At 40.6% G+C, this 14,998-nt stretch overlaps 1 protein-coding gene across 18 annotated transcripts in view; it reads left to right on the forward strand.

The window, feature by feature from the left end:
• CAMK2D (calcium/calmodulin dependent protein kinase II delta) overlaps nt 1-14,998 on the forward strand; it is a 120,829-nt gene that overhangs the window by 97,108 nt on the left and 8,723 nt on the right. For 6 of the 18 annotated variants that reach the window (XM_084204133.1, XM_084204123.1, XM_084204134.1 and 3 more), the window contains 4 exons: nt 1,191-1,250; nt 2,863-2,904; nt 5,423-5,471; nt 9,040-9,123. In XM_084204133.1, the coding sequence (XP_084060259.1) occupies nt 1,191-1,250; nt 2,863-2,904; nt 5,423-5,471; nt 9,040-9,123 (235 nt within the window). The remainder of the gene's footprint in view (nt 1-1,190; nt 1,251-2,862; nt 2,905-5,422; nt 5,472-9,039; nt 9,124-14,998) is intronic. The other 12 variants (XM_084204139.1, XM_084204124.1, XM_084204125.1 and 9 more) reach the window with 5 other exon arrangements.

Genomic DNA, 14,998 nt, shown 5'->3' on the forward strand with positions numbered 1-14,998 from the left:
ATTACATTTTTAGGAAAACCCATTAACAAAACAATTTCAGGCATTTCTGGTTTTGCTTTGCACACTTATTAGTAAGTACTATGACTAGAAGGTTTAGTAGAACTTGGTTTTTTGGATTGAAGTCTTTTCAGATCATCTGTATTTATATACCTAGTTCTGTATGATGCTTTGGACCACCCTTGTTAAAATTAGATATGACTAAAATGTACATAATATTTCTTCCTCATTATTGAGAGAGGAAAAAATACGTCTTTCAAACCAGTTTTACAATACTTGAATCCTGCTTCTTAGTGCATGTAAAAAGTGGCTCACTACATTATTTTCAGTATTTCTGTTCTTCCCATACTCCATGGTATTGATGAAAGTTTCATCTTAAAAAATGGATTTAAAGGATCAGATACTTTGAAACTTCCTGCTGAGCAGTTTAATTTGAATTAATATTTTGTACAGATAAAAGCCAAAAGGTGTAGCACTGTGCTAAGCATAAGAGGTATCGTGACGACCTACAAAGCTAAACACAGAGGTGCTGATGGCTGGAGTAAGGTTACAGGTACCATAGTGGGAAACCTGGCACTTCCGAGTCACAGTACCAGCACTGAGAGCTGCCAGTGGTTTTTTTGGTGCTAAAAATAGCACCAAAAAAGCTTGAGGGGCACAAGCCTCTGTCTAGCATCGGTCACATTTATTCCAAAGTGGAATCAGAAGCCTGTAGAGCAAATGACAGATTCTTGAAGCGCTACAAATACTCAGATGCTATTTATGGTAGGGATCATTCATTAGAAGTAAAGAACTACTGGGTGCAATGACCTAACACCATTGCATGTCACGAAATGGCAGTGACTATTTAGGACTGTGCTGCGACCCGTATTAATTCTTTATTCTTCTTATACATGCTTAGTCGCTACTTAAGGGCTCTCTGCTAAGTGTCTCAGCTCAACTCATCCATCCCTTATCTAGACCTTGGTGCGGGGCTCTGGCAGCACTCGGGGAGGAGCTGCCAGCCAGCTCCTGGAGTTAGTGTCAGTGTTCCTGCAAGTTCCTAAGTTCATCTTTCTGTATTCTTTATTTCCATATCTATATCTATCTATAGATACCGATACCTGTCTATAGATGTTGTGTGCAGAGATATAGATACGGTGCCTACCGCGAGTTCTAAGGCCTGTCTGTTTCTGTTTTCTGCATACCTACAGATAAACAACAAAACCAACGTGGTAACCAGCCCCAAGGAAAATATTCCTACCCCGGCGCTGGTATACCTGGAATTTTCCTTCTCATGCTATCTGGAAGTTTTTGACTGTCTTCTGTTTGTTCTTCCTTTTTTTCTTTTTTTTTTCCTCCTATTTTTTGCTTTTTCATGCATTTACTCTGTTTGCTTTCTAAAAACAGGTTTTGGAAAACCTTTTTGTTTGAATTATGCTGTCTTTTTTTTGTGAGGAAACCCATTAGAGCGTGTTTATTGACAGAAAATGTTAAATGGAAGCTGGATGCGGTAGAGTCGTAGCATTTGTAACCGTAGCTGAATTTTTTGCATGCTGTGCCAGAAAGTGAGTAGAATGCGCTTGGTGTTGCTCTTAGCTCTTTGCCTGATGACTGTTGCCACCTTCTAATGCTAACCTTTTGCACCAACAAAATCTTTTAAAAGCAGCTCTGTTATTTTCTCGGCTTTGTCTTAGTTGAAGTGTTGACATCCAGGAGAGCTAACAGGATTATTACTAGGCTGCCATAAAACAGACCTTATTCAGATTTTCATTCCGTATTTCCTGAAAATCAGCAGGACTTTGCAAGACTTCTCTGGGATCAAGAGGCATCTAGAGCTAAACATTTTGCTTGTTTCTCTTCCATTTAAATCAGCAGGAGATATTACTCATTAATAAGCTCTGCTAAGGACCTATTACAAATCAGAGTGGTGTTCTTGGATGTTTACTGCAGTCTGGCTTTTATTCATAGCCCTATTTCTAAGGCACCTGTGTATCACGGGGCTCACCAATGTAAATGCCAGTGCCAAAGTACATCATGTTGTGACTTCATGTTTCCCACGTGCATATAAAACTTGAAAATGGGGGAGTTCACACACATTTCGAAGCATTTTTCCTCTGCAATTTTTTTGGGCAGGTGGCACTGAAGCATACAGTAAGTTCTTCCTAAGGCTGAGGCAGCAGGTTGCATGCAGGAGTTCATGGCAGTCTGTTCCCAGACAGAGCAGTGCCCAGTGGCCCATGCTGAAAGCATGCTGGCTGACTGCCATTTCAAAGATTATTGAATCTGTTTTTAAAAAGTTAAAGGATTTGGGGAAACTACACTTTTAAATGGCAGGAAGATCTCTTTCACTTGGTTTTATGCAGCTCTGCCAAGGCAGGAGTTGGGGGCAATCCATGCATTCCAAACCATGGTATTGTCTAATGGTAGTCATCCTTAATCCTTATCAATTCCACTGTATTTCAATTAGATCACTTCATGCTAATAGAAGCAAACGTGATTAAAGAGAAGAAGTTATTAAAGCTTAAAGATTTGTGGCCGCCCTGCCTGTCCAGGTTCAGACAGGAAAGCCCACAGAGCATTTGACCTGCTCTCATCCAGAAGAGCCTCTGCAGGTCCCCAGAGCTTCAAAGCCCTGCACACCCAGGTCCTGAATAAGGTCTCTGCATGCTGCTGCATTAGGTGAGATGGCCTTTTTTGCTGGCTTGCTGTTGAGGAAATCTGTGTTGGAGACATCCAGTTTCACCCCCTGGCGACAGTTAACATTTGTTTTAACTCTTGTCAGTGTTCAGCATTTGTGAGCTGGCTCTTCTTGCGCTCCCTCGCACCAATGAAAATGTATTTACCAATGGGAACTCTTTCTCTCTTTATTTTGTTCTCGCTCAGGAGCCCCAAACTACAGTAATCCACAACCCTGATGGAAATAAGGTATTCAGAAAGAATCAACTCCATCTTGCTTTTCCACACCACACATTCCATCCACTATTCAGCAGCACAATAGGGCCGTTCTAAGAATTTGTGAAGGAAAATATCATTCCTGCATTTGTACACCCAGTGAATCTCGAGTCTGTTTTCATCTGTGTCCATCTGCTGCGTGCGTCCTGCTGCTTCTGAGCTCCTGAAGCTCTTGGGGGAATCGGTAGCAATGGGCAGAGCTCAGTGCCCTGTGCAGCCCAGCTCGGGGAGCAGGGGGTCTGTCTCATTTCAGCCAAAAATGCTGCAGTCTAAGGGAAACCTAAGAGTGCTGTTCTCAGAGCGTGGTGAGATGATCTCGGCGAGTTTTACGTGCAGTCATCACCTCAGACAAAGATGTCATTTCCGTTTATTCCATCTGCTGTTTCTCAGCATGCTTATACACAGTGTCGTGACGTGTCTTTTGCACAGGACTTTGGTTTTCTTCCATAACATCACTGGGCAGTTTCACAAAAAATTTTCACATTTCAAGTGACAAAGAGATCTTTTGATTTTTACATGTTTTCTTCATGCTCTTTTCTTTTTCTCATGTATTGTGATGTTTGCGTCTGGCAGCTGATCCCTAAAACGTGTTTTGTTTTGTTTTTTTCATGCATGGACTTGTAAAGGGCCAGGAAATACCATCATTTACATTAACACGTGTTCCTAGGTTTCCTGAAAAGAATTTATGCTTCAACAAGAATTTCACTGTTTGCAGTGCTGATTTAATTCACATCCCATTTATCTAGTCCTAACTCCCTGTGGTTATTTCATAAGAGGAGGAGTGGATCTGAGTGACGACATAACGCATGCAGACATTCCTCAAGCATGGAAGTGCTGATGGTGTGTGTTGTTGTGCTTGTGTGTCCCAGTCCTGTATGTCCCTTGCATCTGTCCGACACACAAGTTGTGTTTTCATGTTACGACTCTTTGAGCTTCCCAAGTTTAAACTCATAGGCCACCAGCAGCCTGTGTTTGAACAGCAGGCTGATCTTTATCGCTGAAGTCCACTAAAGCCCAGAAAACCCAGATAAAATATTGGCATGACTACATCTACTTGATTTTATTACTTAATCTCAGCAACTGAGATACTCGATGTCCCAAAAGGTCACAGTAAACAAACAAACGCCTTAATGCGGAGAGTTCCTCCTAAATTTATCTGAAAGACTGATCCTTGTAGTATGGCAACTGGAGTGGATGCTTCAGTGTTAGAGGCTACATCTGCCCTGTGAGCTTTGCATGGTGTTTACAACTCATATTTGTGTGAGGTTTTTGTTCACTTGTAAGTACTTTATCTAATATTTGAAGTGCTAGAGCATGATACGTCCGTGTAGAGTGGAATGTCTAACACAGCCAGGGCAGGGGCAGCATGGTGGCTCATTCAGTGTTGTACGTGTGTGACTTAATTCCTGTAGTTTCACTTATCGATGCACATTTGGGTTTGGAAGGTCTGAGTAATGCATTAGCCCTCTTGAATGTTCCTTTGGCTCAGCCTTGTGACAACACAATAAATTAAGGGCACTGGCAAATTTACCTTTCATTATGTAATTGTAAAATCCTTTAAAGAATTAAATACAGTACCAGTCCTGTCTTCTCTCTCATATAAAAACAGATCAGTAAATCTTTTTTGTTATTGAGCTGCAAAAAAAAAAGTTTTACTTTTCAAGAAAGTATAGAGATAAAAAAAACATCTAGCTTAAAAATTTCCAGCTCTCTGCAGCTGTTAGATTTGACAGTGCCCTGTTGAAGTTGCCCATTATATTTCATGTTTCTGGTAATTAAGGAAAGACTGAGATACAATATCCTTGCCTTTTTAAGTGTGATGGCTTAAGAATAAACTGTCTGATAGATGAGTCATTCCTCTGCATGACTGGTTGGTTGAAGAATACTGCTACAAAGATGCCTTAGTTTGTCAAAGTGATTAACATAGGTTCATCAATTCATCTCCTTAAAAAAAAATCACAAAAACCAATATAAAAATGAGATGATCTGATCCAGTGTGCTTCAGATCACTGTCATTTGAATATACATTGCATAAGTCCACGAGCAGGAGATCGGTTGTAAATTGTAGCTTGTGGAAGCCTGCATATTTGGAAGGTAGAATTGGAATGGAATGACTTATTTTGCACAGTTGGTTTAATCACTAAGCTTAAAATGGCAAGCACTCCTACTTGGCTGAGGTAATTCATACATTTCAGATGGACTTTGTAGAGTTGGATGTTAAAGAAAAAAAGCTTTCCTGTACATTCCTGTGAAGTAAAAGCATCAGAGTGCAGGAATTGTGTTTCTGTTCCCTCCTGTGGAGAATGGCAATGTTTGACATCCATTTCAGGTGGAAATGTCTTAATCAGTGTGTGACCATTTGTTTGTGAATGACATCCCACCCCGCTTCAAGGCTTTGCATGACTCCTGTAACTAATCCTGTCATTTTCCTAGGCACGCAAATAAGGCTTGGCTTGTTTTGTACATTTGACTCATATTTACTTCTCAACAGGAATCAACAGAGAGTTCCAACACGACCATCGAAGATGAGGATGTGAAAGGTATGATTTTATGCTGGAAATGTTTGGAGAAGCAGTAACATGAGTTTCGTGGTTGTATTTCAGTAGGCTATTAAACACAGAAACCCCCAATGAATTTTAGGAGAGAATAGTGTTTTTCCTTTTTTAGAAGAAATTACTTTTGATGTGTTTGAGACTTAACTGTAATTTTCACTTCCCAGAACACCATTTCCCATAATGTTTTGGGATTAAGAGTATAAAGTTACTGCTTTTTGACTAAGATATTAGTTCCAGTAATAATAGAAGTAGATTATAAATGTCTAAGTCAGTGATTTGTAACTTTTACTTAGTTCATGTTTAGCATGCCATTTGTGTTTTGGGTTTGGTTTTGGGTGTGTTTTTTTCATGTCACCATTTTTGTTTTTATTCTGTTCAGATGCCAGTGTATTTTTTTGGTTTCCTTTTGTTCTGTCCATACACTTACTTTAATCTTCTTTTATTCTTTAAAATATCAAAACTTTTTTTATAAACCCAGATTTGTAGCTTCACAGATATTTGTTTTCATTTTTCCCTGTCTAAACATTATGCTGTGATATTACACATACCTATTTTAATAGCATTATGTTTTCAAGTGCAAAGGGTTTGAAAAAGGGAGTATTTGGTTTGTGTGTCTTTGATTCACAAAATGGGTTGTTTTTTGGCCTCAGAGAACAACAGTGTCTGTGCAGGTGAAATGTGGGCCAGAGGTGATAGTAAGATAAAACAGGGAGAATGGATGCAACAAAGTGGTGATTTGAGTTCCTGTGAAAGGAGAGAACAATTATAGGGATCTGCAGCTGATGCATTGGAAAAGACAGTGTAATTTACCTTTAATCATAATGCTTTGTATTTCTTTCTTCAAACTATTTGATGTAGTTTAACAACTAAGCTTATGAAATGAATAATTTAATTATAGGGCCTCTGTGTGATGATGTAATGTAGTGTTATTACAGTAGGGTTTTTAGAAAATTCTGTCTGAAGCTTACCACACAGAATTGTACCTCAGAGGATACAATTATACAAAGAAACAACAATGAAAATCATTTGCCTAATTCTTTTATATGATTCTGCAGTGTCATACTTAAGGGCAAGTTGGATGACCACAATATATGGTATTCCCAAACCAGAAAAGGAGATCTTGCAGTAAGCACAGGTCTGAGGAACAAGATCCTGTTTGTGTCTTTCCCTGCAGTCTACAGGGATTTAATTTTCTGTTTATTTAAAAGACAAATATAATCTCCCTCTTATTAATTGTTCATGAACTTGTGTGGTTTTCACTTTTTAGTATTCCTCTCACACTTCCCATCTTTCCTCTGGAGACTGTTGTTCATACTGTTTTATTATAAATTAAAGCTAACAGTGCCCCCAGGGTCTAATTTGTAGAATGATTCAGGGAATAGGCAGTCCTGCATCCCTGTCACCTATTACAAGCTCAAGCTTCCTGCTCTAGCAAGGCACTTGGGAAAGATTATTTCCCCCCCCCATACCAAGCTTGAGTCCTGGATGTGTGTTTTGTAGGAGAACAGTGAGAAAGCTGTTCCCTTGTCAGCAACAGCCACTAGAGATAAAATACTGATAGGAACAAACGGATTGCAGAGGAGGGAGAGAGAATTCTCCAGGTTCTTACATGTATGCTCAAGATGACTCAGGATGTTTGTCACCACGTCTAGACCCAGAAGGAGTGCTTTGCACCTTAGATGATAAAGAACGTTTAAGACCTTTTTGCTTTTTGTTGCAGCACGGAGTAGAGCATGGGAAGAGGCTCTGTCCTTCCTGGGAAGGAGCAGGGGGCTGTGGCTGTAACTGAGCAGCAGTATTAGTGTGTGTTTTATGGACTGGAGTGTGATCCACACCTCCCAGGGAATGGCTCTGCAGGGGCTGTGAGTGTTATTCCTGTTCCCAGTATCCCAACGCTGTACAGACAGGGCCAGGGCCCCTTCCTTTGTGCAGCCCACACAGGCTGCAAACATCCAGCTCTGCAGCAGGGGCTCTGTTCTTTGGGGTTGATTTGCCTCTTTGCAGAGGTGTGGCTCCCATGGGTCTGTTTTGGGGTACAGCATCCCTGGCATGTTTGTGTCTCGTGTGCACTGTGGGAGCCGGTGCACGTGCGTGTCCATGCCAAATGTTATGAACGTTAGGATTCATTAAGACAGGGGGCAATTAAAAATGTCTTACCTATCACCTATCATTAATGTGTCCTCAGGATCCAATTCTCCTCCTGTCTGTCAGGGGTGCGCAGAGCATTCTCCTCTCGTGTCAGGATCTTGTCCTGTTTTCACTTTTGAAGGCAGGTATTTAACTTGATGACAGTAAAATCAGGCTTGCTTTTCATTTTTTATTTACTGGAAATCTTAGTGTCTGTAAGTTTGCTTTGTACACATATACACTTACCTCTTTCAGGACTGGAACATATTTCTTTTAGTAGAAACAATGCTTGCCAAACAGCAGTGAGCTTTAATAACTCAAGCAATGAGCTAATTATATCGTTTGAGTCTGAAATGACTTGAAGCAGTAGTTCAGGTTCCTTGCTAGGATAAATTTCTGACATTAACCATCGATCATGGGCTTATCTACGTGACAGTGATTCTTCCTAAATATGACAGGACAAGACAGGAAGAACATGCTGAGAACTGGGCTGTAGGCAATGCCTTCTTCTGGGATTGCTTGTAGGATTTCTTCTTCCTGTAGTAATGAGACTGGAACTATTGGGCATCATCTCTGTAATATGGGTTTGATTTTTCAAGTAATGCTATGGAATAGCACCATTATTTTTGTCCGTAGATTTTCAGAAAGGTGAGTTGTTAAATGGATAGGAGATGTGAATTTTTCATGGTATCTTTTTGCCCCCAAACTAACAAAAGCATTAGTAAGAATGATGCTTGGCAATGGGGAATTGCTGAGCTGTAAGGCACTTACAGATTTGACAAATTGTGGTTTGCCTGTGCTGCTTAATACATCTGGAAGGTATATTGCCTCAAAATATTTAATGTATTTGTAATTAATTGTATACCTGTTGGCCTAATTTGATTTACGGTAGAAAGAAAGCAGTTTAAACTGTTTCTTTTGGAATATACATTCCTTAAAAATCATTCAAATTTCTAAGAACAGTTTTTCCAAAGCTCTTTCAAAGCCCTTTGTATCTGAGTACCAGATACAGGGGTAAATCTGCGCTGGCATCTGAACAGAGTCACTCACACCTCTGACCTTTACAACTGTTCTTTGGTACCCACACTGCCCCTGAAAGTACATCATTAACGTTGTTTGTGTGCTCAAAGATTTTCTAAGTTCTTGCTGCTTCTAATTAAATTATCATTATTTTTCTTTTGGCCTTCTTTTTTTCTTCCTTCACATGTACTTGACCCTCACACAGCTTTCACAAAGGAGGAGGACATGGAGAGGTTGAGTTCCACCCACCACTCCTCCTCTTCCATTGCTTCTTCATCCCACTGGTCACCACCCTTGCCGTGCCCCAGAGGCCGCTCCTGCTGCCAGTGCCTGCTGAGGAGTCTGATCACACTCTACCTCTTCATCTTTGTTTGTTCATATGTTGTGTTTCTTTCCATCAATTCAGCGGGCAAGTCCATGAGAAATGCAAACTCAGAGAGTCAATCGCTTGAGTCTGAGCTCTCCCACTCCACTCCTTCCTCTGTACTATGTAAGTTGAGAGACTCATCTGTCAGATGATCTCCTCTGTCTCTCCTCTTCCCTCCCCACCATCTGACAGAAGCTCAAAAAAGGTCAATTGCTGTGATCTACCTGATCTAGGAATGACCTGTGCTTAGCTTTGACAAAAGTAAATTTTTTAGGGTTTTTTTTCTTGTTATTAATTGTAAAAATATTTTCATCAGCCATAACAGGAGGATAAATATGTCTGTATTTCAGACATCTTGCCGGAGTAATCTTTGCACTAGTTTTCAGCTTAGGGAGAGAGATTTGCCTCACCTCTTGCTCGGATCCTGGATAGGGCCTCAGCATTAATTACCCCTTACATTTATTATATCGAGTTCCTTTCTTGAGCATCCCCATTGATAAATCAGCCTTGAAGTTGCTGTGGCAGGTGTTAACTTGCAGCATTGATAGGGCAAGTGGAACATGTCCTCCTCTACTCAGGAGGAGATCTCTGATGATCGGTGACCAACTGACAGTAAAGGAAATCCCCGGTGTTAAAACATGAGAGGGGAAAGGCACTGTATCAGTAGCACGTAAAAGACCTCGGCAGAGCATTTCTTGTTTGTAAATGAACTCAGAAATTCTTCAAAAATTCCTTGGAGGGGTGAGACCTTGTAACTTGAAATGGAGAATGACTTCCTGGGAATGAGGGTCCTGCTTGCCAGGTTCTGATCCTGCACCCAGTGTGTGTCAGGATAGTGGTAAGAATGCACTGGTGGTAAGAATGGGAATTTGCACAGATAAAAGTGAGATCTAGGCAGGCCCTTGGGAACATGGGCTGAACCTTATTTTAAACATGAGTGGAATTTTCGGTGGGGTCAGCTAGTGCAGGTGGGAGGAGCCAGTCCAGGAGGGGATGGAATGGGCTGTCTCCAGTCACAGCTGTTGCCAGGTAATGCTGAAAGTGTAGCTTCATTCTGGGGGAGGAGTGGGATAGGCTCTATCAGTGTATGGGTGAGTGTGTGTCAAACTAGAAGTACAGATACTGCCAGCCCAAACAGCCCAGAGCCAGGGAAAAGAGAGGAATTAACAGGAGATCTGGGCTGTGTAACACAGAGGGTTGGCACATCAGTAACACATGCCATAAGGCTTTATTCCATCCACGGTGCATACCCACACAATAACATGGCCAGCATCTCCAGACCTGAGTGCTGGCAGCCTCACATGTCCATTTCCTCTGAACTAGTTGAGTGATTAGGCAGGAACACAGTTTAAATAAAAATAAACACAGCAGCAAAGCTTGTTAATGTCTCACTCATCAATTCTTGAGACAGCATTTCTGGGGGCAGTGGCCAGATTCCATGATGACAGTAACCTGTTGGGAAGCCATAGTGCAGTGTCTTCTAAGTGCACTGACTGTGATGCAGCTTTGATCTGAGACTGTAGGTGATTTATCATTAAAAATAGACATTTGCCAACATTTGCTGTGCTGTATCAATATTAGCGTAATTTTTTAGTACAATCACATAACGAGAGAGCATCTTTAGATGTAATTGTTTCCATATAAATAAAAATATACTATGTATAGCATGTGATAAGTTGCAACATTAATTGAAATAGACGGATGAATTTTGTTGGATCTGTTTTGTCAGTACAGGGTGGAAAATCTACGGGATAATTTTTCAGATATTTGCCTACCTAGCTAAAGAACTGAAAATTTTAGGGTAGTAGCAGGGTTACCAGTTTTTAGATAGGTGAGAGATACCAAATAACCCTGGTAAAATTCTGCAGATCATCCATCCATTTCATAATTGGATGAATCAGAGCAAGTCTTTGGAATTGGCATGCTCTAGGAAAAAGATGTACATGTGAGATGACGGCTCAGATGTTTTAGTCCCTATCAAAGTTTAAGGTTCAGTGTGGGCTAAGAGGTAAGTGCTGGTGTTCTGTTCACTGAATCTTGATAAACTTCTTAAATGAGAAGTCCCCTGAAGCATGCCTTGTCATCTGATGGTCTAGGTGGGTTTTATGTAGATCTGAGACCAGGTGAGTCATTTATTCATGCAGCCTGTTCTTTTCAGAAATTATTTAGTTGGAATATTTGTGGCAGAAATTGTAAGAAAAGTTATCAGCAGAGAATTTTCAAAAATTGGTGTCATGAGAATCATTTGTAGGAACATTGTGTGATGTTCAACAGTCCATGCTGTAAAGCTGAATGAAATCTGGTACATCCACATAGTCAGAACTTGTTATACAACACAGGGTAAAGTTTCTAGTATTTTCCTCTTTCTTTTCAGACTTTGGTTATTTCCAGAGCATAGAAATTACTTGGCTGGCTGTGTGCTTTCCATCTAACTGGTGTTTGTTGGGACAATGCTCAGATGCGAAGTGAGGCCAGGTTGCCCCTGCTGTGCTATTCCAGTTTAGCAGACCGCTGTCACCTCAATAGCTACTGTCCTGTTTTAAAACAACAGCACAATGGGGAGGATTTGTCCCCCTGGATTTAACTCTCCTCCACAGTGAAGATATCTGTGTTTGAGCTGGTTGTCTAGACTCCCTTCAGCCAATGCAAATAGGTCAGATGAGTCACACTTGTCTTTAAAATCTATTTTAGAATATGATGAATTGTGCCCTGAAAGTGCTGATTTCTCTCCCTTGACTGTAAGGGAGGGGAGTTGAGAGAACAAACTCACTTGTCTGTACTTATATGTGTCCAAAATGCTGTGAGATTAATCCAATCTGAGGTGTACACAGATACGTAGTTAAGAGTATCCAGTTGAAAAGTTTTAAGGGTTTTTGTCTTGAGAAACAACATGTGAGCAAGTCAGAAGCAAAATCATTTTAATCATCTCCAAGTGCATGTGCAAATCTGGAACAAGGTTACCTTGTTCTTCTGGAAAGGTGCTCCTCTGCTTAGGCATTGCAATGCAGTGGTGACACAGGCGGGCATCTGAAGGCTTGGTGGCAGGAGAACGATGTTCCAATATCTGCCTGAAGCATAAAGTGGTTCAAATTATTGTTTTCACTGGGGTCACTTTGGAAAAAAATGATGGGTAGTATGGTGGCCAGTGTGTTACAAGGACTCTTTTTTTGTGTGTCAAAAACCGTGAGGCTTCAGGTGCAGATATTTCTGAAGGCTTCACTGTCACATATCTACCGCTCATTTTTATACTGCACATTCTCTCTGCGATCAAAATACCAAAATATCTGTCATTTCTGTGTGATTCTTGTAGATTGAGTTTATAAATATTTCTTGAGGCTGCGGGAAGGGAAGAAAAGCCATAGAGTTGCCTGCTGGAAAAACAGTTTTTGCTGTTATTTTATCCTTTCTTTTTCCTGTGATATTTGATTTCACTACCTGGGGAACTGCTTCTTGTAGGTTGAAAGTATTGATAGTGTTAGATGCTTTTTGCTTTAATGGTGTTTCTCCTCATTTTGTGTTGTTTAGATCTCAGTGTTAATGGTGGTCTTTAATTTAGAAAGATTGTCCCTCACCCTGTCGCTGAGCAAGGAAAAAAGGTAGTGCAATATAACTAGAGATTAATGACTCATTTAAAGTTAACATATGTGCTGCAGCAATGCTGAAGAAAACATTTTAGCCATGATTGGAAATGTTCTTGTTTGTTCTTTTTCTTATTATTTGGTCTTTTTATAGCTCTTCTTCATAATATTTTTGTTTCAACTGCCTTTGTCTTAGTCATATGCCTACTCATTCGCCAAAGCAGGAGTTTCATGGTTTTTTTAGCTGCTAAACCCCTATTAATTACCTTAACTACTTCACCCTACGAGGGAAAAGGTGTTGTAAGGAACACTGCAATGTACTTACTTCACCCATACTCTGAGCAAAGAATGTCAAAGCCACCATCTTCTCCACACAAGCTTGCTATGGCTGCAGTCTGTTTCCTTCTTAGTTTTCAGGAAAATGGCTCAGCTCTTTTGACTTGTCTACAGTGTTCTTCTCTCACACCTCAGTTGTTTGAAAGACACCAGGTGTATTTTTGTTCAATCATCCTTTGTGTGCAGAGTACGTATTTTATGCTGTGGAAAGCCCTTGTCATATTCTAAAAAACTACAGTTGGGTCAGGCTTTACTTTTTGAACTGACTTTGACCACACTCTGTGGAAAAAGTAGCTGAACCAGTTTTACCAGAATCTCATTACAGTTGTCAGTTTTGTTTAGGAAGTTTAGTTGCTGTAGTTTTATTTAGGGAGTCCTGACTGCACATCAAATGAAAAGTATAATAGCATGAAATTGCCACTGTACATCAAACAGCATAATTGTCCTAGAATTCAATACAAGCCAAGTTTACTATTGGATAAAAAAATAAATAATGAAAAAGTCAAATGCAAATGGTGATTGTAAGTGACAGTTATCTGGCAGATGGGAACTGGCCAGATGCCTCTTCCCTAATGCCTTGTGTTGGCCTTGTCTAGTTTGGAGTCTCTATTTAGATGGAAAAAAAATTGGAGTGATCGAAGAGCACATGTTATGTGGAGTCCATCAACCTTGGAATGAAAATTTGGTAATTTTCTTACCGCTCTAAGAACTGCCAATTATTTGTGTGAGATGCTGTCTGCAGTAGCAGGACACTGTTCCTACCAGAACCATTTCACCTTAGTTTCTGTCCAGTGCCCTCCCTGTTTTGTCTTCTGCACTAAGGGAAGGTGCAAGGATTTGACTGGATGCACGTGGCCACCAAGTCACAGCTGTATTTTCCTTTTGCTGCTTTCCAGTCTCCTTCCAATTCTCTACTTGTTATATTTCGGTTTTCCCATCTTTTTTCTCTTCCTTACTTCCTTTCAGGTGAAACCTCTGCCTCAAGGGCAATGAAGCAGTAACACTTTTGGTCTCTGTTTGTAGTCTGGCTCCCTGCACCCCCACTAAAAGCTAAAAACAGTGAGGAGGAGGTTTGTGTAAAATCACAGAGGCTCCTGAATATTTGAATTAGTCTTTTATGTCTGCTGTTATTTCACACTGCCTTGTTCTTGTACTGAGTAAGGGCCAGGAAGGAGGCAGAGGATTTTGCATGATAGGATAAATCAGTTCTGGAGCTCCTTTCTCTGAATTGTGCTCCACCTCTCCCTTTGGCTCCCTGCCAGTGAAACTGCATTTCAGATCACTAAATAGGAAGAAATGTAATTTTCTAATATGTGTGTAATTGTGTGTCACTGAAAGGTGAGAGTAGCATAGTGGCTTTCGTAGTTTCATGTAGTGCTTGTAATTTTGTAGAAAAATTGAGGACTGAGTTGAAAGGCAGATGATTTGGCAACATCTTGCTGTTGCTGCCAAGTCTGCATTGGGAACTGTGAAGTCTTTCCACAAGTGCTGACACCAGTGCTGGAGTTGGATGGTGATTGATGGGAGGCAGTGCTAAGTGCTGTAATCTCCTTTGCTGGCTTTGCTGGCCTCTGGAGCTCCCTGATGGATGTGTTTCACATCCCATGGATACATCTGCAGACACAGCACTCCTGAGTGTTAGTACAGCCCGGACAAACTTTGCTGGAACCCCATTATGTAGTATAAGGTGGCTTCTGTCCGAAAACTTGATAAAAACAGGTTCCACTGCAATTTCGTTTTGGAGCTAAAACCAGGAAAACCAGCAGTTTAGCACAGTTTGATTTCTTCCTTCTGGGGTTGATGTGGAATTATATCTTGGGTATCTCAACATCAAAGGTACTGTGGTAAAAGTCAGCAAAGGCATGACTGGTGTAAGTGAAAAAGGGAATATTGCCAACTCTCTTGAGCCAAGTGATGACAAATTATGTGTCCATGTGGTTTTGTGCCTCTCATGTGTTGGAACTACAGTTCCATTGCAGACATATTAATTGCTTATATCGTTATCCACTAACATGAGCTCATGATTATGTAGCAACTGATCAGAGATTTTTACCTCATTTCCCACTGTCTGATTTAATGGTCTG

This window comes from Fringilla coelebs, assembly GCF_963513975.1.
Source record: "Fringilla coelebs genome assembly, chromosome: 4".
NCBI lineage: Eukaryota > Metazoa > Chordata > Aves > Passeriformes > Fringillidae > Fringilla > Fringilla coelebs.